Source organism: Odontesthes bonariensis, chromosome 16 (genome assembly GCF_027942865.1).
Source record: "Odontesthes bonariensis isolate fOdoBon6 chromosome 16, fOdoBon6.hap1, whole genome shotgun sequence".
Lineage (NCBI taxonomy): Eukaryota > Metazoa > Chordata > Actinopteri > Atheriniformes > Atherinopsidae > Odontesthes > Odontesthes bonariensis.
Genome location: NC_134521.1, coordinates 5,447,089 through 5,472,919, shown reverse-complemented (window position 1 = coordinate 5,472,919; position 25,831 = coordinate 5,447,089). Strand labels below are relative to the sequence as shown.

General features: G+C 41.1%; 1 protein-coding gene across 2 annotated transcripts in view; it reads left to right on the top strand.

The window, feature by feature from the left end:
• Nucleotides 1-25,609, top strand: part of LOC142402043 (replication protein A 70 kDa DNA-binding subunit-like) — a 36,082-nt gene extending 10,473 nt beyond the window's left edge. Inside the window, exons 10-17 of one of the 2 annotated variants that reach the window (XM_075487492.1) lie at nucleotides 4,195-4,387; nucleotides 7,883-8,019; nucleotides 8,570-8,718; nucleotides 10,591-10,720; nucleotides 17,065-17,241; nucleotides 17,389-17,496; nucleotides 17,667-17,753; nucleotides 24,954-25,609. In XM_075487492.1, the coding sequence (XP_075343607.1) occupies nucleotides 4,195-4,387; nucleotides 7,883-8,019; nucleotides 8,570-8,718; nucleotides 10,591-10,720; nucleotides 17,065-17,241; nucleotides 17,389-17,496; nucleotides 17,667-17,753; nucleotides 24,954-25,055 (1,083 nt within the window). In that variant the 3' untranslated portion in view covers nucleotides 25,056-25,609. The remainder of the gene's footprint in view (nucleotides 1-4,194; nucleotides 4,388-7,882; nucleotides 8,020-8,569; nucleotides 8,719-10,590; nucleotides 10,721-17,064; nucleotides 17,242-17,388; nucleotides 17,497-17,666; nucleotides 17,754-24,953) is intronic. The other variant, XM_075487491.1, reaches the window with a different exon arrangement.
• Nucleotides 25,610-25,831: the final 222 nt, after the last annotated feature.

Below are 25,831 nucleotides of genomic sequence, written 5' to 3'. Positions count from 1 at the left end.
ACAGATGCTTTTATCCAAAGTGACTTACAAATGAAAATATAACATTACAGCTAACATCAAAGCTAACAATGAGAATAAGCGACATAGAAGGAAACCATAAGTCAGACAGAAATAGAGTGCAGGCATAGAGGGAAGTACAGAAAGTTAAAGGGATAGTTCGCCTCTTTCGACATGAAGCTGTATGACATCCCATATTAGCAATATCATTTAAATATATATTTGAACATTGACTTACCCCCCTCTGCGTCCTGTGAGCAGAGTTACAGCCTCGTTTTGGCGTTGACAAAGCTAGTCCGGCTAGTTGGCTGGGGCCACAAAAATAAAGCGTTTTGCTTCTCAAAACAATATGCGTTCAAAAGAGTAATACATTTGCATCACAAAATCGTCCCTCCAGAAAAAGTCAGCCCTCACATCGCTTGGCGCTATTTTCTCTCTACCTTGATATCAGTGCGTTCAGCCACCTAGCGATAGCCGCGCCTGTTACGGTGTTTACTGCTCGGAAGCAGGGGACTGCTCGGTCTGCTCTTCGGTCTGCACAGTTTACACAGCCCGCATTGATTCTGTTATGACGTGTGGTCGTCAGGTGGGAATGCCAGCAGGATTTTAGGCCAATGATTGGGTATTTAGTGGCAGAGATTTGTTAAGCGATTTATTTATTTATTTTTCCCCAATGTTATATACACTATATAAGTGTGACATTTGGTATTTATGTAGATGTGTATGACTGAAAAGGCCTCACTAACTGCAGCTTAAGAAAACTTTCAAAGTGTGACACTTTCGTATTGTTTGGCTGTTTTCGAAGTGTTCTGTTATCACTGTTGTGACAGAAATAGCTGCCAGTCTGTTTGTAATGAAGGATGCATGTACAACGTTTCATTTTTTTTGTGTTTCAGGCGAAAGGGCTCAAAGAGTTGGTTTGGTTTCTTTGAAGTTGGGATCACTGCCGTACCCATCCATAGTCGGTAGATCACAGTGGGCACCATGCAGACACAAGACGCAGGCGGGACTATGGGCTTAGGGACTTAGCAATGTGCTGCTGTGAACGGGCTCAGTAGCGAAACCTATTTTATAAAACCAAAACATCTATTTATGTTTAAATCTACACTATATTTGAAACATTTTCACAGCTTGACTGCTGTCATACAGCGCTTTCTGGTGGGAAACTGAAGCAAATGGAGAATACAATAGAAGAGGGTACCTGCCCTGCCCCCCATACGTTTTTATTTAATATGAGATGACTGAATAAATGTATTATTCCTACGTTAATAAGAACAAAACTGAAATCGTTTTTTTATTTTTAATCCAGTTTCTACCTCCAACTAACTCCTAATAGAACAGTGTTGGCCGAACTTCTCTCAGAACCTCCTGCAGCTCAAAAAACTCCATGCTGGGGAGGATTAGGTCTCATTAAAATAAAATAAAAAACATACAAGGTCGTTCAAAAAAATGTTTTGATGTGAATCTTCAGTCGAACTGAAAGGAGTTGCATTGGATACCTACAAGGTGCCCTCTACTTCTCTTGTAGTAAAACTGAGCACTTAAAGAGATAATTAGAACAATCTGCCATAACATGATAGTGAGAGTTCAGAGTAATTTATATTTGGCAGTACGGCTCTTTTGTGTGACATCTCTGCCCTTAGCCTGAGGCAGTGAAACCAGCAGCAACCCTCACCTCTGCTGTATACTATGTATTGTTTACCTCAGAGCCACCAGACTGCTTTGGCAGAAGCGGTGAATTTATTTTGCAGAACATTGTGTAGTGATGCCTAGACTTTTAGAAACGACCCCGAGCTAATGTTTTAAAACGCTAAATTTATCAGTAACTCTACCCAGTTGTGGTTTTACTCAAGTACGAACTCCCATGTTTTTGTCAAAGGCATCTGACGGTTCAAAGAGTGGATAAACGGATTATTTATTTTAGAGGGGGCCTTTTTAATGGACTAGAATGCATTGTTGGGCTGACCCCGCCCGCAGCAGTTGCTCAGTCCCTCCTGCCTTATTTTCTGAATGGAGGTTTGCTGTAATCCACTGATTACAGATGAGTACCTCATACCAGCCAACTTCAAAGCGACCACCTTTCATCCAGTGCAATCTAACACTGTGCAGCCTTTGGACTTGTGCATCAGTCCCTCTGAAAAGTTAAAAAGAAGTTCAGTTGCCTATATATCGCTAAGTATTACATGGTATTTAAAAATGTCACCTAAGCCAATGGTAACTCGGCTTAAAAAAAACCGCCTGTCACTACTACACAGAGTCTTTTAACCTCAAGTCTAATGAGGGGGAAATCATTACCGTTACCAGTAAAACTTCTTTACTGCCAAAGCAGTTGCTCTTGAAGAAACTTGGCTGCAACATTTGTCATCATCTGAGGATCATTTGTCAACCAGAAGGCATTGGTTTATGACCTTCTGTCGGCAAACGTCTGCTTTTGCTCTTGCTTTGTAAGGAATGCCATGCCTGCCAGCTCCAACTCCTGTTACATAACTAATGCTATCCCTTGAACTTACTTCTTAAAATCAAACAATATTTTGCACAAGAATGGAGTAATATACTTTAATACACTTAAATATAGAGTATAGAGATAGAGATATAGAGTATTCATGAATGTTTTAAAATGTTTTGTTACTACAAGGAAACAGGTGCTGCCCTCAAATGAAATGATTTTCTTTTCAGGTTTGTATGGGGCTTCTCCATTACATGCTGTAGCATGGATGAACCTGGCTCTACATGTTTTTTTTCTTTATCATTATTTATTTATTTTTTTAGTTTTTTGGAGCGTTAGCCCATTGCAACTGAGACAGTTTTAGCACTCTTTTAGCCAAGGTTCCAATATTATATGGGCATACAACAATGTCTGCAGCGGCGCTGATGTGCTGCACACATAATAATAGAAGATATCGACACCATTAAAGGCCCAGTACGTATGATTTAGTGGCATTTACTGACATAGATTGTAGATTGCAACCCAATGAATTCCCCCTGCCTCACCCTTACCTACAAAGCATGTCGGAAGACCTGAAGTGGTCATGGAAAACAGGAAGTGGCGTCTTTAGAGCCAGAAATTGGTATGTCCCTTATTGCCTACTGTAGTAGCATGTTGCTCCCAACTTAGCAGAAGACGAGGCTTGTGGCATCTAGTTTTAAGGTAATAAAAACATGACTAATCTTATTTTCATGCGATACTGCACTTCTCCATGTTTTCTTCTTAAAGAAAAATGTTTATTTAAACTTAATTGCTTTTCTTTCAATGCACTGTAAAAGGCAGGTAATAAAGTGTTTGATATGACACGCAGACGCATTATGACAAGATAGGAAAAGTAACTTGCAGCTAACACCAGCTGAAAAGTAACGAACAACAAACTTCTGATTAGAAGAAGGTCTGATAAGTGAGCGTCTGTCCTAAAATAAGTGGAGCTTAGTCTTAACACCCAGAACATGTTAATTGTATTTTGGTGTCTGCATGTGTGATTACAGGTAGGTAGATCTGTTAAAACTTAGTCTTGCCTAAAGTACTCTACTGTTAATAACTCAATTAATCCCGGCCCTTATTTTCATAGTCAGACTGGCTCAGGCTTCAGCCACCAGCAGTGATTCCCAACACAGATCCAGAACCAATTTGTGCCCTCTGCCTCCTAAGATAAATGAAGAAATGAATCCTTCTTCCCTTCATTATCTGAGTATTGACACAGCAGTTAGAGGGTGTGACTTGCTCTGAGCAGCCAGAATGCCTTACACAGAAGTTTCCGTCTCCGTGCGTGCCAAATCAAAAAAGTAGGAAGGAAGGAAGGAGGGACTGGAAAGATTCACACACACAAACCCAGCAGCAAAGAGAGTGAGAGAGGATGGCTTTTGGAGCCTTGGTAGAGTATATGAGGAAGTGTGCCTCACAGATTGAGTTTAAATTATGGTGTTAAAATGACTTGCTCTCAACTGCTGCTTATTTTCTGGTGAATTAGAGAAGTGATGGGCCTGATGGGACACCACGTCTAAGTCGGACCTGAAGGTTTTCCATTCTTGTTGAGACATTTTTCTTGAACAGTGTGTGTTTTGTAATGAAAATTTCTCTTTGCAGGATCAATACGATGGTCACCAATTCAATCTGTCATAGTTGCTTCAAATTCACAGGAAATTACTTCTTTGATTAGGTCTAATTTAATAACACCAGCACACTTTGCTCACCCCTTTGCTCTGTAGGTGTACTATATCTCAAAGGCTACACTGAAGGTGGCCAACAAGCAGTACACCACACTGAAGAACGACTACGAGATGACCCTCAACGCTTATTCGTCTATTGTACCTTGTGATGACAGTCGGGGCGTCCCCACTGTGCAGTGTGACTTTGTGCCCATTGGAGAGCTGGAAAACCGAGACAAAGATGACATCATTGGTAAGAGACAGAGTTTCTCCGTTCCAACCTTAATGTTTGCATTTTTTTTTTTTTTTTTTTTTACAATTTAACAGATAAGAAAACAACTAAACTGTAAATGAGCAGGTTAGAGCTTCACTGCCAAGGATAACTGGGGGAAAAGCTAAAGCTGGTGATGTGGCTGCTTGCATTTTTCAGTCCCCACAATCAACGTCACATCTGACAAGCTCGGTTTAGCAGAGAGCACTCATCCGGGTTGGAATGCAATCTGTAGTGCCCTGATGATGACACGACTTTGTGACCAACTACTATTGGGGAGAAAAAAAATGTTTAAAGATAGAAATTAAAGTGTGAGTCACCTGCATACTGCGTCGGGTACAAAGTTGTGCTTCAGTCCTTTGAGTCTCAGAAAAGATACACGTTAACATCCACCTGTCACAGAACTGTCAAGAAATTTCTTTGAATTGCAAGACCATTTTTTTTTTTCTTTTTCATCCAGAGTGTGATTTTCTTGTTTCCTTGCGTTCCCAGTATCGATTGAAAAAGCTTCTCTAACAGGACAACCTTTGTGAAACCCTTTTCTTTGTGAAGGATTTTATTTCGGTGTCCTGTTGAAACCCAAGTTCACATGATTGCAGCAATATAACAGTGATTTGACACATATGACAGGTGTAGACCACCTATGAAACAAAACATTGGTGAACGTCATAGAATCTCTTTAAAAGTCATACGTGCCACTTATGTAAGGACAAATTAAGGACAAAAAGAAGGTCTGGTGTGAGAGCCCTCTGTAGGACATTAGCTGCTGCCAGCATTTTAGTTTAATCAGGGTTATTGTCTGTGTAACTGTAGACTCAAATAGGATTGGGACTTAAAAAGGATGTTTGTTTTTATTCAATTTGATTCTTCATCTGAACGGTTTAGTATTGATTAATGAAATCCAGAAGTGATCTTTTGATACTTAAATGTTTCTGTGGTTGTGTGAAGCTTTAATCTCGTTTCTGTCATGTAGCGAAACGAGCTTTTGGTTCGCCTTTGTCAAATCCAAGTAGAATTGGTCTTGTAATGGAACAATTTAGCTGAACTGATAAAGAATAGAACCGAATAGAATTGGAAATTAAATCAAAACTGGATTTAAATGAGAATTGAGTATATCCAAGAAACCGGCAGTGCTGCTCGGCCCTTGACTCTAACGCAGGTTAAAGGCTATCGGTATGGATGTTCAAAGAAAAAGCCCATTCCTTGGAAAAATACATTACGAGAGGGTCAAAATGAAGATCAGTCCCAGTGTAGAGTATGGAAAGAGATAAAGAGGACAATACTCACTTCACTGTTTGCTCGCCGTGTCTGACAGGAAAGGCTTATGTCTCTGACAGGTGTATTTGGATGGTTCACATTAGGATTGGGATTAAAATGACTCAGCAGTGTGCTCAGTATTTTTGTCGAAACGATGACTGTTCTGGAAGCTTAGAGGGGTGACAACTTCACGTTCCATCTTATGATTGTCCAAGATTACATTTGTCCGTCATACTCCAAGAAATTGATGCAGTTTTTTTTTTTTTTCCTTTTTAAAATTTTTTTTTTAAACATTGATCCATTCTTTTCATTTGAAACAAAAAAGCAGTCGCAGTACTCGCAGTATGTCAGATGTACTCAGGAGCCTATTAGTTATTAGCCTCGTGTTTCACACAGCATCCTCTTTCCACTCTATGATTTGCATTTCTCAAAATCTCCTCAATGAGAAGCTCTGGTTTATGCCAGCCTGACTGAAAAAATCTCTAAAAAATGTGTTCACAACATTTATTATCTAATCAGAAACTGTGTGCTGTCATTCGGTAGTGGCATGTTAATCATGGCATGGCCGCAACCTAATGCTTTATCTTCTATCCCGCTCTAGATTCGACCATAACTCATCATAATTCTATTCAATAAGACAATAAACTATTGATTATGATAATGAACCTTTTTGAGTTCACAGTTCACAGAAGAATTATTTTACCATAGATGGACTGAATTATTTGGCCGTTAGATTGAAGGCAGGTTTCAGGCTCTTCTGTGTTGGCTTCACTATTTAAACTGGAGGTTTTCGTCCATCGTGTAGGTTTTTATTCTGAGCAATAACGTTGCATGATTATAATAATTCTAATTACATGCAACGCAAGCAGACACATTAGCACACTGTGCGTGCAGCTCAGAGATGCACTGAGCAGATCAGCTGATGAAATGTGTCTGTGTTGGTCACAGAGTGTTACATGTCCTGCGTGTCATCTGCCGACTCTCTGTCCCCACCCACCCCACACTCTACTCCTTTGTTAAATAGCGGATTATACCATGGTAATGAGAACTGCCGGGCCTGTTCCTGTGGTGATAATGGAGTTCATAGGTGGATGACATCGTCTCAATCATAATGGAATTAAGGAGGGCTGAGAGAGCACTGACAGCGCAGAGGAGGGATGGGGGATGGAGGGGAGAACTTAGAAAAAGGTTAACAGAGAGAGCAGACAGGAGGATGAAGTTGAGAAAATGACTGATTTGCAAAATTGGTTTTACGATTCTGTCCCGCCATTTTATTTAATGCTCGGATACCATGATATGACAGAAAATGAATATGACAGGAAATTAACCAGCACACATGTGTAAGGCCTGTAGAGATACTAAGAACCAATTATGCCAATGAGCTTTTTTTCTGGCAGCGGTAACATCCAGAGACTTAGGAATATGTAAACAAATACAGGGAAGAAGGTATCTTGTTCGTGTGACTGTGCACACATTGCAAGTATTATTTATAAATTGAACTTTGCAATTTATTTTGAGTAATAAAATTCATCCGGTAAAGAAACAAGTAACAAGAAAAGTCACACCAAATGTTCATGTGCCTATTTCTTTGCAATAACAGGTTACACGGCTTCCTTAATGTGGCTGCTTTTCTCTAGTTTCAAAGGAATAGAAACGAGTTGTTACTCTTTTGTTTTTTTAAAAGCACAATCAAGGTAATGATGCACATCACGCTGTGTTTGATTACTTGGTTTTCCCCGTAACCTTGTGACATCAATTTGACTTGTGGTGTGGTCTAATTCTGATAAAACGCTTTGAAGAGAAGGCTCACCACCTTCTTGGAGCTCAGTGGCAGCTGCTCTTCGGGAGAATTATCCAGTGTTAAGACCTTGAACACGACAGGCAACGTGAATGAGGAGTGAGTGGGCTTGTTGTGATTTGGAACAAGGGTCTGTGAGTTGGCCAGCCTTTTGAGACATTTATGTCAGTCCGCTGTGTCTTGGCAATATCAGAAGGGTGTCAGCTCTCTGCTGCGTTGGATCATTACTGCTTATAAGTATGATAACACTTGACATTATGTAGAGTGTAACCTGGGGACATGTTTACACTCGCACCGAGTTGAGAGATATCAAAAGGCTCTCCTCACATAATTCTCTTTATCATACCATAGTGTAGACATATTTGTTTGCTTGTATTCATGAGCTTTTGATGGAGACTTGGAATGATGTTTTCTTCTTGTAGATGTGATTGGAGTGTGCAAGAGTGCAGATGATGTATCCCGTATCACCACTAAGACCAGCAGAGAAGTCTCCAAGAGAGCCCTCAACCTCGTCGACACAACTGGCAGAGAGGTGACAGTCACACTGTGGGGAGAGGAGGTAAGAGCTTTTAATGTCCCTCTCTGACTGGATTCAACATTAAACACGGTTTAACATAGGAACGTGTCGAGCCGAGTGTGATTAATCCGGAATCTTTGAAGGTGCTCATGCGTGTGTGTGCATATGCATCCATGATACGTGGTGATGTTTCTGTGGGTGTTCTTGCATACAGAACGCTTTGATTGGGTTTTCTGGGCTGTAAAATTCGGATCGTTTAAATCACTCCTGTGACCTTCAGGACTGCTTTGGACTGGAGACTCTGATTTGAGACAGAAGGCTAAATATCTCTTGAATGTGCTTGAAATGGAACTATTCATCTCTAAGCTCATTCAATCTGAAAAAGCTAATCCGTCCTCTTTGCCAGGGCCTTAAAATGACTTTCATACAAACTTGCAGGTTGTCTAATTATTAAAGCAAACTATAGGGTTCATTACTTTCTAGTGTCTCCAAGCTACAGACACAGACGTAATGTATAAGAGACAACACCACGACTGCTTTTGCTCCCTTTCTCTTCCCTAATTTAACATCCTTTCCATTTTTCCTCCTCCAGGCGGAGAAGTTTGATGGCTCTGGGCAGCCGGTGGTTGCCATCAAAGGAGCTCGCTTGTCTGATTTTGGAGGCAGATCTCTCTCCGCTTTGTTCAGTTCAACAGTCATGATCAACCCAGACATACCAGAGGCCTTTAGACTGAGGGCCTGGTAAGTCACTCAGATGTGAAGCTATACACTAACAATCACACACTCACTGACAAGAAGATGCTAAATTTTCCACAACTTGTGCTCTTGTTGGCAATTCATCGCAGAATCTATGCAAGACATGGTATGTGATTGTTGTGGCTATATCGTCTACATATATGATACAAGATAAAAGAAAAGCTAAACATGGAACCTTCTCACATATGCACACATATGCTTATGAGCAAACCTAAGTGCAAAGGCCTGATTCTCACATGTTTGGAGACTGTTGGCATCCGAGCCCCGGCAGGACTCTGCACAGCGTTGGATGGAGAGAATAAAGAGAGCAGAATGCAGTCTATTTATTTCTGGATTCCAGTTCTGAACTTTATGTGCTCAAAAACATATTTTACTGCAGCAAGATTAGCACCTCCTGTGGAGGGATTTTTGAATTATGACTCATTCACTCATTAAGGCAGCTGGTAAAATTTAAATAGATTTTTTAGGGTGTCTTTTTTTTTGTGTGTGTGCGCGTGTGTGTTTATACTTAACAGTTCTTCAGTTTCAAAGAATCAAATAACGCATTCACAGTTTCTATCCATTTTCTGGACTCGGTACTCAAGGGTGGGGGGCGGGTGGAGCCTTTCCCAGCCGTCATTGGGCAAGGTCACCAGTGCATTACAGGGCCACATAGAGGAAATTAGGGAAACAACCAGCCACGCTCACACTCACGCCTAGGGTAAATTTAAAGTCACCAATTAACCTAAAATGCACGTTTTTGGGTGGTGGGAGTAGCTGAAGCCGGGTTTCCAAAGACAGCGTGTTTGTTGCTGCTTGTGGGCATTGTTGTGTCCACTCTTATCAGCCATTTACGTCGGGATTATTATCACTCACTAACTGCTTCATAAACAATAACGTTGGTCGTTTTTATGGGCTCATTGTATTGTAAAGAGCCGGGGGCTCCATTGTTCCAGCTTCTCATTAATCTCCATTCAATACACTCTCTCATCCGGATATTCAAAAGATTAAATAAGTCGAACAAAAAAAACGCAGCCTCCCTCTTTTCATCATTTCTTCCATTCTTGGCTTACTGACAGCATGAAGTCATTCAGGAGCAGATAAAGTGTCAACACTTCTTTTTACCATTTAGTGGTGTGCACTTACAAAGACAAAGAATGTCTGTATGACTCAAGCTCCTGTGGTGGCACGGGGCTCCGTTGGATTGTTCGGGCAGGACTTGTTTGCATAAATGAAGCAAACTGATGACTCTGGAAGATGCTTTGATTAGATTGCTCAGTGAGAATACAGAGCAATGCTTTTAGAGAGAATATTAAAACGCTAGATAAATGAATAGGAGTATATAGACAGAAAGGGAGATGGACAAGTTTTGTACTGAGTGGCAGTAATGTATGTAAATATAAAGAAGCCAATAGATTGTAGGAATGCATTTGATATGCGTACTTGTCAGATCAAATATGTTCCAGGATAATGATCTGATGGCTGCAAATCAGTTAGGGGAATAAGGGCGCTTTCAGTGATGACTGAGATGGGTTCTATAGATAATAATTGAGACAGTGCAGTGATTAATTCAGTGCAGTAGTTCCCTCACAAGAAAAGTTAAAGCCTGTGGAACACGCATTCAAACACATACGTATCCATACTCTTTGCCATACTTTACTTCACAGATGATAAATTTTTATGCTGCATCTTATGTAGTTTAATCACTTCAGTGCTCGGGGTTCATTAGTTGTGTTCTCGTGCACACTCAACAGATCCTCCTCTCTGACTGTAAATCATTTATATAACATTTCACTTGCATATGTGTTTGTTTTTGGTGTATGAGCGTGAATGCACACATTTAACTGCATGGTGTGTGTCATGTTGTTGTCATTATAGGTACGACCACGAAGGCTTTGCAGTTGACAGCCAGTCGCTGTCAGACACCAGGCCAACCAGCAGTGGATTAAGGATGAACTGGAAAATGCTGAGTGACATTAAGAATGAACACATGGGACATGGAGAGAAGGTGCATTGCACACGAACACACACACACACACACACACACACACACACACACACACACGAACACACACACACACACACAAGTCAGTGTTTGGTTTTCATCTTTTAGAGTGCAATTTTCTTCTTTATATTTTAATGATTCCTGTGAAAAAGAAGATTCAAAGGCCAGAAAAAAACCTTGTCTGCCCATATTGGTCAGCTCCTTCAGTTCGTGCAGGTCGTGCTCGCCATTCACAAGTCTGCCCGTTTAAATTTATAGTCTTGGGGAATAGAGATTAAAATTCAAACAAGCATTTATTTTAGAAGCGAAATTAGAATAATTCCCAATGCAGGATGAGTCACCAGTATTTTTTTTTTTTAAATAGTTTTTCTATGAATAAAATGAAAAAGCAGGATTTTGAACAACCATAAAACAGCCCATTTCATTTAAAATGTTGATGGACCTACCACTTAATTGTTTCTTTGGTAGTTTGTTTGGTTTTTATATAGATTTAGTCACTTGAATTATTGTACAATCAAGAACAAAGTGTGAGAGTCACTGTGTGAGTCATGGCCTCTCATGTTACTTGCCTAAAATGACCAACATAGTGGAACATAGGTGTTGATTTGTGTGATGTAGTTTGACTCGCTTGCATTTGAGTCACACAGTGAGGGATATACAGGTCGTCAGATGGAAATGAAACCATGAGGTGTGTTGCAGTTTCATTTTGAAATCTGATGCGGTTCTATATTTAAGCCTCGGTTGGAAGTGCATCGAGATGAGTCAGAAAATCCCTCTCTCTCGCTTGGGCTGTTTGCTGCTGTTTGTAGAGGAATGAAGGAGGGCAAGTGATGTAACATCTGCGAAGTTTCAACACAGCAGAGCGCAACAGAAAATCGTTTCGCTGTTGTAGGACATGCAAAGTAAACATCATTTCCACAGAATGAAGGGGTCAAAGCTTTACTGCAGTGCACCAGATTCTGTAGTCCCACAAGCATAAATAAACTTTGACATTAAGAGCGCAACACTTGTATTTTCTTGATGTCTTTTATTTGCGTGCTCTTAAAACCATTTGATAGAAGTCATTTTGTTTTCCTGAGCCACTTATGCAGTCTAACCACACACAGCTGAATTCATCTCAGTCTCCGTGTCATAGAGGATTGTTTTGTGGAAAAATTTTTAAGTGAAATCAAGCAAAAAGGACTTTCCTCAGTTTAGTCTCTCTTTTTTTATTCTCTATAACGGATGATCTTAAAGTCTTGTTTAGGCAAACTGCACCTGAATACGATCATGCCAACAAAGTAATTTCAATTGGACTGAACTGACTCAATACAACCCTGTTTACTACAAATTCATAATGTATTTGTTACACAACGATCGAAGGCCTCTTTTTGAAAACTATTAAAGGTTTCTTAGTAAAACACACATGTAATGATTTTTAAACCTTACTGCTGCTCAGTCTTATGTGATTTTAACCTATTAGACCAATCCAGTTCCATAGCCAGTCTTTCATTCGCTGTAAATGGAGCAGCGTAATGCTTAATATTTTTCCAGGCTATGGCTCTATGGATTAGAGCCATAGCCTCTCTTCTTTCTTCAGCTGTGGAAGGGGAACAGTCGCATAACAAAAGACAAACGTTGGTCAGATCAAAACCTGACTTTTAAAATACATGTAAAATTGTTAGTCTGACCAAAATTGTACGAAATAAAAGCTCCAAAAAAAAACGGACCAGCACACCTAGGCGCTTTGGGGTATCAATCACTCCTACTTTTTTTCCACTCAAATGGGCAGAATGGGCACTCTGCACATTCTCCCAAGTTCCACCTATTTGCCTTTTTATCTGTCATTCACAGATTTTTCCCTTTCGATTTTTCAGACAACTAAACGCGTCAGAAATTGCGAATGAAATCCGCCCGTTAAGACTTTCTGTCAACTCGCAGTCACTTCATGAAATTCCAGAGTGTTGCTCTTCTCCAATAAAATTCAGATTTTATAACCGCAGCGTCATCAGTCAAAAATGACCATTCAGGTAATTTCGAAGACGCCTGTGCGGTGTATTTGTCAATACATTCATGTGCGATGATCTCCCACAGAAAGAGTTAGAGGCAACAGGATGTCTTTAAGGTTTTCTCACACGGTCCACAGCACTGCATCGTCGGACGTACCTCAGTCGATAACTCGATACCGCTCCCCTGCACGTCTACTGGGAGCGAGACTGTGGTGTAGTTAAATGGCCAAATCGAGATGTAACTGAGTAAAGTACATCTGGGTGTAAAAAGGAACAGGTTTCTTTATTCTCTGTGTTACGTCTTTGGCATGTAAGTTGTCTAACCCTGTATGCAGTATTAAACGATATTCTCCACATAGGACGATTGTCTCCAGCCTCCCTTTGTGACTTTGCCTCTTGGTGCGACCTCAGAACATCTGCGCAGGGAAACCCTCCTAACACGCATTGACTTGCACTCCTGTATTGGCTTTATTGTGGAACGCTATTCAAGGAGCAAAAAGTCCAAACTGTAATTTTACGTAATTTTGAATGCACAGAATAATGCTCACAACCAGACATGGAGTGCGTGCCACTCCTTAACCTTTCCATGCGATGAGTTTAGTTTCCTTCATTCTGTGTATTTAATTGTAGCTTACAGACACCGTCATGTTCAATATTGTTTGAAAAATTTCTAATCATGCAGTGGAGGATGCCTATAAGGTGTTCTATTAACAGAAGGGAGGCAGCATGGACAGAAAATATAGGAGTTATACTCTATTATAAAACCCTGGAGCACTTAAACTTCCTGTCACTTATGAACCTGTGTTGATGGATGGGTTAAAGAGAGGGATGACGAGAGGTATTGTCAAAGGGTTCTGATGCGGGAAGAGCATTTTAGAGAAGACAAAGTCTTGCTTTTCCCCCTTCCCTCACCCTCTCTGTCTCGTCTTCTTGCCTCTTCTCTCTCTGCTCTTGTGTACCCCCAACTGTTTCTGTAAATAAAATGGAAAACGAAGGCTGTCTATCCCGTATTCTGAGGCTGCAGCTCCAGTTTCCAGTAATCAAATCCGAATCTTTATAATTGAAAGGAATCTAGTTCGACATTTTTGTGTGTGTGTGTGTGTGTGTGTGTGTGTGTGTGGGTGGGTGGGTCAGGGAGGGATGTAAGCATACAAGCCATTTGTAATTAATGAAGCAGTGAATGTGTGTTGGGTTTTGGAAACGGTTAAAGTTGGCATGTGCAGCAATGTCAATTATGTGAAGTGGATTTTCACTTGGTTGCCTTTTCCACATACAAATTTTAATTGCATTTAGGGGCCAGAAGGTGACACGGGGATTTGGTGTGATAAGAATGTTTTGTGCATGACTCTTCAGGTAAGTGTGCGCACATCATTTTGTGTGTTTGTGTGCGTTGTTAAGTCATGCTGCTCTAGTAGGTTCTCGTCAGTGTTCTTAAGATTGAGAATTTGCCCCAAGGCTTCTGTGTACATACTGGAATACAGAAGGACAGGGGGACAACAGCAGAGAGGGAGAGAAGATGTGGAAACGTAGTGGGATTTATTCAGCATGGTCTCGTTTTGATGGAATCACTCTGGTCCGGATCCCGCTGTCCTCTAATCTCATTTTAACTGTAGCATCTGCTGCCATCAGGAACACTAAACGAGCCCCCATTTCCAGCCACATCCAGCCTCCTATCGCCTTCCCCACCCATCACCTTCCCACCTCCCCAGCCTTCCAGCAATACAATCTGCTTCAGTCTGCAAAATGTGATGAGGCAGGCACATGGACTGAGACACGGTAGTGGAGCGTTGAGTGGGAGAGGGCTGTAGCTAATGGGAGAAATTCTCCTAATTAAAACCGAAGCTTCCCAGTAAGTGTTTGAGAAGGGTTCTTGCTGTGTGGCATGAATACTGGGTAGATGGATGGATGGGTGGACAAATTCTGAGGCTGTGACTCATTGTTAGCTAGCGGGGAAAAAAGTGTCAGAGGGCTCGAAGTCTGACTGACAGTGAGTGTAGAGGTCATGGGGAAACAACGCCAAATCTGATTCCTTACAAGGAAAGCGGTCAAACATGGTGGCCATTTTACATTCATTACTCTTGCTAAACACTTTACAGAAACTGTGAGACAGCTTTGCTTAGTCGACGGTGATTTTTGGCCAAGATTAGTACCGAGTCTGGTCCAGCTCTTGTTTGTAGTTGCTCTTTAGTGTGCATTTTGAATCATTTAATTTTAGCTTGTTGTTGTGGCTACAACATGCTGTTTAAGGCCAGTTCTCCTGGTTGAAGAAATATCCTCTGGTGAATGTAGGAAAAAGCTGTTATTTGTGGTTGTGCTTTCATATGCATGTAATATCATATTCATCACTTTGTGCTAAAATGTGTGTGTTTGCTTGTAGGCGCATCCATGTTTGCCTCTTCCAACGGGACATAGTTCATCTGCAATGTGCATTCATTCCATATATTTATATTTATGGAAATGGAATGCCATGCTTCTCCACAGGATGGCAGAACCCCCCCCCCCCCCCAAAAAAAAAAATTAGCATTTCTTTCCTTTTTAGCTGTTGATTTTACCAGTGTGGGATCTGCCGCCTTAGGTGCTAATATCTGTTTAAATTACAGCGGCGTTGCTGCATTTTAATTTGATTCCGTTTGACTGTGTACTTTTTTCCTCAAATCCCTAATGGAGGGAAGAAAAGCTCATTGTATTTGTATTGCACGTGTGAAGGTTGGGCTCTTTGCGTATCAGCATGCATGGTAGTCCTGTGTATATGTCAGTGTCTGTCTGTGCTTGTATGTCTGCATTAGCACAGTTTCTGCATTTGATGGGGAGAGCGTCGTCTCATCTGTTATGCAAAGAACATCAGACTCAGTTTTTTTTCTTTCTGTAAACTGTTCCAAGATTGTTTGGAAGTCAAATATAGATGTGTACACAGCATGGATCTACCAGTTGGACTGACTGGTCGGAAAAAGTGTTATAGACAATGCTGAGACTGCTTGTGTGTTTTAGTTTGGTGAGATTTGACATGTGATACAATGCAAAAAAAAAAAAGATCAATTAAAACTTTTTATTTTTCAGGATTGAATGGGATCAAAGACTCCTGTTATTTTTATTCACGTAAAGTGGTGATGAGTGTGTCTTTGCTCTGTTTGACTGCAGTGGGACTGATATAACAGAATTGTCATGACCTACCTGCGCGCTTCTTGTCTTGATTGTCCCACTTTAAGTATCCAGTATCCTGCCAAAGTTATGCGAACATTTACCTGTACACCTGTAACACCTGTACAGATGCATCTTTTACCGAGCCACAGCAGGAACGACGTTCACCGCACTGAATCTGGCGTCGTTCCCGTCTTAACTCTTTCATGATTTTTATCTTTTCAACTGTTGACAAGCGATTACTCACTGTGCTCGTGAGGCCTGTGCCACCTGGCATCTTTTTCAACTAGCAAGATGTTGCCTCCCACATAACAAACGCTTTGATAACGCATCATCTTCCGGTCCAGTCACTGAACACCTTTGTCATTCCTGCTTGGGAAAGGTTTGATTTAGTCTTTGCAATGCACCGTGTTTTGTTGTTGTTGTAGTTGCTTAGCCTGTTTTTACGTATTAACCTAACGACATCTGCAGATGGAAGCAGGTGCTACAATTTTTCTGCATTAACAGGAATTGTTTTTCCCTTTTTCCCCAGTTAGATAAAGATGCCTCTTAGATTTCAGGTTTCAGTTCAATGATCAAGAAAGGTGGAGCAACACCAGAGCTCAAGTGGGCAGAAGAAAGGCAAACTAAAATAAGACTGCGGAAGAAGTCGACTCGGTCCTTCCCAGTTGCCAGCAGTAGCGTATGCGCTTATTGCCCCCCGAGATCTCTATGATACTCACAGAACTAGAGTCGGGCTCAGGGGAGACCAGAGCTGAACATTTCTGATTAGTTGGAAGACTCGTAGCACCTTGTTTTTGTCTCAGGGATTTCACAGCCAGTCTCCAGATCTGTTAAGCGTACTTCTAATGTTGTTATTGTTTGTTAACCCAACACTCAAACATGACCATTTGTCATATCACTTTTGCACTCACAGTTGCCAAAGTTACAGATTTAACATTCTTAGAGCATGTGTGGATAGGATTTGACCAAGGTAGCATCACATTTGAATAAACTGGGGTGTTCCCTCTGCAGGAGCAGCAGGAGAAAAATTTAGATGTATTATGAAAATATATATATATTTTTTAGTGTTTAACCTTATTGGCAGGTTAGATTATTTTTCTGCACAAATATTGGGTGAGAGAAAATACCTGCAAGTTAACTGCTGTTTCCACTTTATTCTATTCCTCCAGTCATCATAATTAAAATTTTGTCTTCTTCAAATTTGCTTTCTCCTTTCAGGCGGAATATTTCAGCTGCGTGGCGACAGTGCTGTTCTTGCGTAAGGAGAATTGTCTGTACCAGGCCTGTCCATCTGCAGACTGCAAGAAGAAGGTCATCGACCAACAGAACGGCCTGTACCGCTGCGAAAAGTGTAACAGAGACTTCCCCGACTTCAAATATAGGTTCTTACTTTCTGTAAGTGCAGCGTGCACACAGTAGAGTGCTTATCGTTGATGCTTGCGATGAATGCAGCGATTTCCCCCTCAGCGATCACGTATACACATGGTCAGATTTACAGAAATAGCCTCTTGCCCCTCCATCATCTCTCTGTTTGAATCTCAGGCCAACTTAGCAGACTTCGGGGATAACCAGTGGGTGACATGCTTCCAGGAGACAGCCGAGGTCCTGTTGGGTCAGAGTGCAGCAACGCTGGGACGGCTCAGAGAAACAGTGAGAGTCACACACACAAGCAAAGATGCTTCCACACATAGTTCTCCTTGCCATACCAATGTCAACGGGAGGTCTAACAGTAAGAGACTACTTCCTGAGAAGTGCTTGCCCCTGACTTTGTCTTCACCTTGTGTTATTTGTGTGTGTGTGTGTGTGTGTGTGTTCCAAAGGATGAGGCAGCATTCGATGAAGTCTTCCAAAAAGCCAACTTCACAACTCACATCTTTAAAAATCGAGTCAAATTGGAGACGTATAATGTAAGTAGCTGTAAACAGAAGCACAGTATAAGTGAATACAAGGCACAGTACAGTCGTTTCCAAAGGAAGAGCATAATGTGTTACACAATTGAGCTCATTGTTGTCCTACAAGCTGTTTTCCTTGGTTTCAAGTGCACGTCGCAAACATCTGTCGTCTCTCTATTTTGAACAAAAACACCAGCAGGTGCTTTATTTCTTCCATACCCCACTGGTGGCTCTGGATAAAAAAGGCTTTCAAAATAATCAGGATTGCGAACAAGTAGCGTTGTCACAGAAATGGTCTTCTTTAGAGTTAGTTTTACAATCAGTACAATAAATAAGAAGCAGCTACAACACGTTGATCTGAACTGAGTTTGTGTGTTTTTAAGCTGCGTGTTTTATATGGCACAGCCCATATTACAGTAAGATTGCAACAAATTATTGCAGTAATTAGTATTAATCAAACACATGGCCACAGATGGTTCTGTTTCACATCCGAGTAGCTCTTACTTATTCTGTGATATGTTTTGTTTTTTTTCTCCTGTGGCACAACAGTATAACTTTTACAAGAGCATGCGATGGGGGAAAAATGAGCATTTTCAACAGCTTTACAGATTGAAAAATACATTTTGATCAGATGTAACCTTATGTTCGGTTTGGATGGTTAGTTTAAGGAAGCTTACCAAAGTGTCCGTAATGTGAATGTGTATAAGGAAGTTCATTTAGATAAGTCAGTAAAGTAAATTAATTATTGGTTTATGCCAGGCATGGCGCATTGTTTTATGCTGCTATGATCAATAAGCTGTATGCTTTCAATGAACTTGTAAAGCAAGACTTATTGTCAATTATTATCTTTTACTGACCTTTGGTCCCAAATGTGCAAGGCAACCGGACAAGAAAAACAAAAGCAGTATAATCACAGCACATCAGTCCCACAACATGAATCCAGAATCATTTCCATTAGTATCAGTGCAACATGGGAGTTGTTTAATAGCCAGTGCACTTTGGATGGCAGAAAACAAATACAGCTGTGGATTCATTTCTCTTAATTAGGCACTAATTAGCATTTAGCTATTGTCTGTCTAAGCCTGATTAGCTTAATTATTCAGAGGCTAATTTGCTACTGGGGTCTGAGAGGAATGATTGAGATGTAGTGTGAGGTGCCCTGACCTCAAGAAAAAATCTACAAGCAGCACCATGCAGAGTACTTAAGCCTTTCCTCAGTTTGGAAAATAATGTGAACCCATTTCAAGAAGGAACTGCACAGAGTCTCGGGGGGGGGGGTGCTATTAAAGTCTCTAAAGAATAAACATATCCCACCGCTGCAGTCTAATTTAAAAGGCAGTGATGTTCAATGCTGTGAAGCAAGATCATCACACAAAACATTTGTTTAGGCCCAAGCGTACAGTACACCACTACTACGCTTGCATTCTTAAAGAAAGTCATGCCAGAGATGCTGGAGGCTATACTTTTTGTTACCTCGCACAATACAGCAGCGTTGATCAGAGCAAACCGCATTCAGCGGTCATTTTTTTTATTTTTATTTTTTATTACAGTCATAACAGGGATGGAGCTCAAATTTCAGTCCTTAGGACTATATATTCCAGGAGGAGTCGTGGTCATTTGAATAAAAAAACACTATCATCCCGAGAGCATGGACGTTTTATTTGACGATCATCCCGAGAAATGAATATCCTCTGAAAATCATCAGAGGAAACCGAGAAACATCCCTGTCCAGAGTCCCTGCCTGGCAAAAATAGAAAGATATTGTGTTATTCCAGATATTTTTACTGAACAAACATGCTGTTTAACAGCATTATGTAAAATTAAACAAACATGAATACATTTTCAGAACATGAGCTACATCAGTTTAATGAAAAAGTTGATTCATGAGACGCGTAAAGCCGTTCATGCCTGTGCATGTTGATGCATTTGTTGTGTGCTTGTATTTAAGGAGGTGAGATTATTACATATGTTTAAAACATGTCTTTTGTAATCAACACCATTGATGGTAGAGTACTTCGAGCCAGTTCCTCATAAAAAGGCCACTTGACATTTCAAAGCATTTATGTCAAAACAACTAACACACATTTTTTCAAGGAAATCATTTAGTTTTTTTGTGTTACAGAAGAGGTAAAAAGCCAAAAGAACAATTAAAAGGCTAATTTCAGTATTTCACATAGTATGTAAAAGCTTCAAAGATATTGGAGTTCTAAATTGGGTATACCTTTGTACCCAGACTTTCTTTTCAGTGTATTTTTGCTGCTTTCTTTCATCCCAAAAACATAACAAAGAGTAAGCCTGTAATTCTCCATCCATCCATTATCTTCCGCTGGTCCGGGGATCGGGTCGCGAGGGCAGCAGCTTGAGCAAAGAGACCCAGACGTCCCTGTCCCCGGCCACTTCCTCCAGCTCTTCTGGGGGGACCCCGAGGCGTTCCCAGGCCAGCCGAGAGACATAGTCTCTCCAACGTGTCCTGGGTCTTCCCCGGGGCCTCCTCCCAGTGGGACGGGCCCGGAACACCTCACCGGGGAGGCGTCCAGGAGGCATTCTCACTAGATGCCCGAGCCACCTCATCTGACTCCTCTCGATGCGGAGGAGCAGCGGTTCTACTCCGAGCCCCTCCCGGATGACCGAGCTTCTCACCCTATCTCTAAGGGAGAGCCCAGACACCCTGCGGAGGAAACTCATTTCAGCCGCTTGTATTCGCGATCTCGTTCTTTCGGTCACTACCCACAGCTCGTGACCATAGGTGAGGGTAGGAACATAGATTGACCGGTAAATCGAGAGCTTCACCTTCTGGCTCAGCTCCTTCTTCACCACGACGGGCCGGTGCAGAGCCCGCATCACTGCAGACGCCGCACCGATCCGTCTGTCAATCTCCTGCTCCATTCGTCCCTCACTCGTGAACAAGACCCCGAGATACTTGAACTCCTCCACTTGGGGAAGGATCTCATTCCCAACCCGGAGAGGGCATTCCACCCTTTTCCGGCCGAAGACCATGGTCTCAGATTTGGAGGTGCTGATTCTCATCCCAGCCGCTTCACACTCGGCTGCGAACCGCTCCAGTGAGAGCTGAAGGTCACGGCCTGACGACGCCAACAGAACCGCATCGTCCGCAAAAAGCAGAGACCCGATTCTGAGGTCGCCAAACCGGACCCCCTCAACGCCCTGGCTGCGCCTAGAAATTCTGTCCATAAAAATTATGAACAGAATCGGTGACAAAGGGCAGCCCTGACGGAGTCCAACGCTCACAGGAAACATGTCCGACTTACTGCCGGCAATGCGGACCAAACTCTGACACCGGTCATTCAGAGACCGAACAGCCTGTATCAAGGAGTCCGGCACTCCATACTCTCGGAGCACCCCCCACAAGAGTCCCCGAGGGACACGGTCGAATGCCTTCTCCAAGTCCACAAAACACATGTAGACCGGTTGGGCGAACTCCCATGCACCCTCCAGGATCCTGCTGAGGGTATAGAGCTGGTCCACTGTTCTTTCATGGACTTTTGAGTCTGACACAAACCCAAAAGATTAGACATCTGCTGCAGTTTTTTTTTTCCATAAGAATAGAACAATGCGGTAATATGGCAAAGCTGAGTAAGATTAATGAAGTTACAGAATTGGTGCTTTGTCAGTTTTCGTATTCACAGAGAACAACTGTGTTTTGGTTCCTATTTAACAAGATGCTGTTTTAATTTTGCTCACATGTACACTCAGGCTTAGCTTTTTTTAGGACAGCGCTAAAATGACAAATTGCTGGTTTTCATACTTAAAAAGCACAAACCACTCAAACTGCCAGAAGTTCTTAACTTAGTCATTAGTCATTAACTAGCTAGCTGCTTGTAGCTGTATGCTACACCGCCAGTGATTCCAGCATTCAATCGTTCCTCCTTTATGGAGATGTTGGACGTGAATATAACAGTAATACCACATTTTTTCCCATCCTATTGTTGGTATTTTGACATCTGTGATCTGATTCCTCTTCCTTTTCTGTGCCTTAGAAACAGGACAGTGAGGTGCAGCTAAAGCAGAATACTCCTGCCTTGAACAGGCACTGTTAAAGGGAACAGAAAGAATACTTTTCATTTAGTATTCTTTTTATCCTAAACCTTGATCTCCCTTCTTTTGTTGCTCATAATGTTTGGCTCATCAGTGTATAAGTAACATACAGACTCAGTATTTCCAGAGATTCAAGATAGTAGCAAATATATGTATGAAATATATGGATAATAGCAAAAATATATGGATGAATGTGCACATTTTTTAGTCAATCCTTCCAGTTAATTTAAGTTAAGGGAGGAGTTAAGCTCACTTCCTACTTCTCTGTCCTTCACTCACCTGGCTTATTCCTACATGAAGCAGACTTGACTGTTGTCAGCTGCCGGAAGGTTGCAGAGGGATGGAGACTCAGATGATGTTTGACCATCCACGAGCACCTTCATTGGAATGAAGGCATCTTCTTCCACACTGGAAGAGCTTCCTTTGTCTCTTTAGTAACACTGTATTGAGAAAGAATCAGTAGCATCTTAACTGTGGCCCGGTTATCACAAATAGATCATCTCTGATCACAATCAGCAGAGCATTGATTGATTATTCAACCAGTTTGATAGCTTATGGTTTCACCACATTTATTCATAAAACAAATGAATGTACAAATAATCTGATGAGGATGAAAGGTAAAAGTCTGAACCCACTGACGAAAAATATGGAAATAAAAATGGAAATCTTTTTGCCAACTTCAGTGTAGGAGAGGCCTATCACCTCCCCTACAGATGGCGTTAACAGAGCTTTAAAGAGAACAAATGAGGGCGGTTTTAACATAATCCTCGAGAAACAGTCTGATGTCAAACAAGTCTGTTCATGTTGACTGGTTTTGGGACCTAAATCCATGAGACTGTGTCAGTAAAGTTTAAAGTGGTGTAAACTGATGTGTATGTGAACCTGTTGTCTTCTGGAGCACCCCAAGACATCTGTGTGTGTGTGTGTGTGTGTGAGAACATCTGTCTGTTTAAAGTGAATGAATTGATTTTACCTCATTGAATACATTAGTGTCAGAGGGGGCCGGCTTTTTCATGCTTCATTTTAACAGACAACCCACCGAGAGCCAAGCGCACACTTAACACTGTCACCTTTTATCATCAACAGCCTCTTTACAGGCCTCGTCAACATCTCGTTCAGCTCTTTTTGCTGCCCCACTCTGTAAGGAAAAGGGTTGAATGTTATTGACGTTCAATTTCTAAGTGTTTCAGTCTGACAGTAACCATTTAAAGCAGCGTTGGCGATAAAACTAACAAACTACTCAGCAGTAGTCTGCCTCACTGACTGAAACTTTAATGAAGGCTGACGCAAGGAACCCTGTGGTGCTGTGAAAATAGTGGTTGTGGTTGTGACATCGTGCTTGGCAAAATCACTCAAGTGAGCTTCACAGCGTCACCTCAAGAGAACTTTAGAATATGCAATATTAGATCCATATCATACATAATCATACATAGTATTGTAATACAAAGTAAAACAAACAGACACAATTTTAAAGGAACAGTTAAGTCTGTAGAATTCATCCTCTTTGGTCCATTAATGTCAGTTCAGCGTAGCAAACTGTGGTAAAGTGTATGCATGTAAAGCATCTCTTCTGTTCTATTTGAATTTGGGGCATCAGCTTAAGTGATTAGGCGAGGTGTTTGCTGCATCTGTGTGTAGCCATGCGTGGTTTGGTTCATGTTTTGTCATCGTGCTGGCTTCCGCAAGTTGTGTTGTTTATTTTCCTCAGGAAGGAAGCCAGCATCGGCACGGCCATGTTTTAGTGGAATTAGAGAACGGGGGCGAATGCGGGGCCACCGCGAATGCTTTTTTTTTCCAGTTGTGAGTGGAATATTAGTCAGTGCTCATTAACTCGACACAGCTTCTTTCTCACAGCCGCTCTGTCGTTTAGAAAAAAAACTTTCTTTTTCAAATAAATTGTCAGCTTGTGGAATGTTGGACCGGCAGTTTTCAGGTGGATGCCGATTGAAAATGTTAATAGAGGTGTGGAATTACATATGAGTGTAATGGGATGTTGGTTTTATTGCAGGCAGAATTGCTAATTGATTCATGAATTGTCTTTGGAATTTTTAATCTAATTGTGATTATAATGGAAATCAAGTGTTTGGCAATATGTCTCACAAGAGACAACTTCATTATTTGGTGGCATCTGTGAGCAGCTGAAATAGTGTTATTAATGCGGAGAACATTTTTCCCACTGTTTCGCTATTTCTAACAGACTGAACATCCTGAATTTGTTCACTTTTAGAGATGGAAAGTGTCACCATTCACGCTCGCTTCCCCCCACAAATTGTTTCATCATTGAGGTGTTCACAGTTCACAAGTTGGAGACCACCTTTGGCCCAAGTCGGGTCACATCCAAAATCTATATTTACTTTGCTCTGGTTGGCTAATAATCACACGTCTATTAAGATCCTGTCCTGATTGGTTTTGCTTAATGTTCTCATCACGTGGTACATTTGTGTGGCAGTCATTTCTCTCTCTGAGAAGACCTGTGTTTGTCAGTCTCCAATCACAGGCTAGATATTTGAAAGCCAGAACACCCAAGTGATGGCACAGAAATGTAGTCTCCTCCGTTTACTTCAATTACAACAAGCTGGAAGGTAATTAAGGATTCTTTTTTTTTTTTTTTTTTCCAATGACTTCTTCTTCCCTAAACCCAGAGTTATCTGAAGTGATTGCCAAAGTGGGTGCTTTGATCAAGAGCAAAGGGAGGTCCAAGTTTTTTAAAAATTTCATTATTAATAGTGCTTTTCCGACATAATACATCATTAAGAGGGCAACACTGCCATTAGCAGCATTTATGTTACGTTTTCAGATATATCAGAAGTGTGAACCAATGCAAATCTAAATCAAAACATTGAATTTCCTACTAATTGTGCCGTTCCATTTGAGCTAACATCATAATGGAACTGATATGTGACTGCACAGTGAAATCTACGGGGTTTATACCTTTTCTCTCGAACCGCGGCTGTTGTTAGGATGTGCTTACTTGTAAAAATGAACAAAATAAAGGTTTGCTTGAGCTTCTCTCACCTATTAAGTTTGTTTAACATGTGAACTCACATCTGTTTGTTTTAGATTGATACAGCAGTCATCGTTGATTTATGCCGATCGTAAACGTAAGAGATGTCTCTTTGTGGGACCCGGCTGAACTGAAGACTTTTCTTTCCTCCACAGGACGAGAGTCGAGTAAAAGCAACTGTGATGGAAGTCCTTCCTGTGGACCACAGGGAATACAGCAGGAGACTCCTCAATAACATCCACAAACTGGCTTACTGAACTGCGTTCCAATCATCCCAACGGCTGCCTGTTCATTTCGTCTGACTACTTCATGGATGTTTTTTTTGTTTTTTGTTTTCCCCAGCTTCAAGATCAAACATTTGAGCGATGCATAGAAGAGCTGCCATCTGAACAAAGACTGATATGCAACCGTTCACCTCATTCACCTGTCTCAGAGTGTTACATAGTAACACACAATGGAACCCTCTAAATGATGCCATTTAACATTTAGACTTTTTAAGTAAGTATTAATGTTTAATTTATGCTCTTTTTCCTCTTTTCAGCATCATGTGTATGTTAAGGTGACATTATTTTTCTCTGTCTTTATAAAAGTATAAAAGTAAAAAATCTCTCCAGGTTTAAATCTGCATGCGATGTTTGGTTTTTGTTCAGTTTGACATTGGTGGGTCTCTTTATTGTTGATATTTAATTTTCCGAATTTCATTGTAAAGTTAAAAAAAAGTGCATGGTAGTGCCTGTTTAATTAGATGTTTTGTTACATTTTTTAAATTTTTTTTTATGCTTTAGAAAATGGAGAAAAAGTGATTAAAATCACATTAAGCTCTAAACTGTGTCTCTTTTCTTTATCTATTTTGGTTTTAACAGGTCACCTGCAGTTCCAATTTTTCTCAAAAGAATACAAAGTTAAAAATCTTGAAGATATTCGAATCTCTTTGCACAACAGTTTGCACAGTCGAGCGATGAACAGGTGAAACACTTTTATCACACGTGGAACATTGGAACATTTTATTACTATTTAAACATGTTATTCCGCT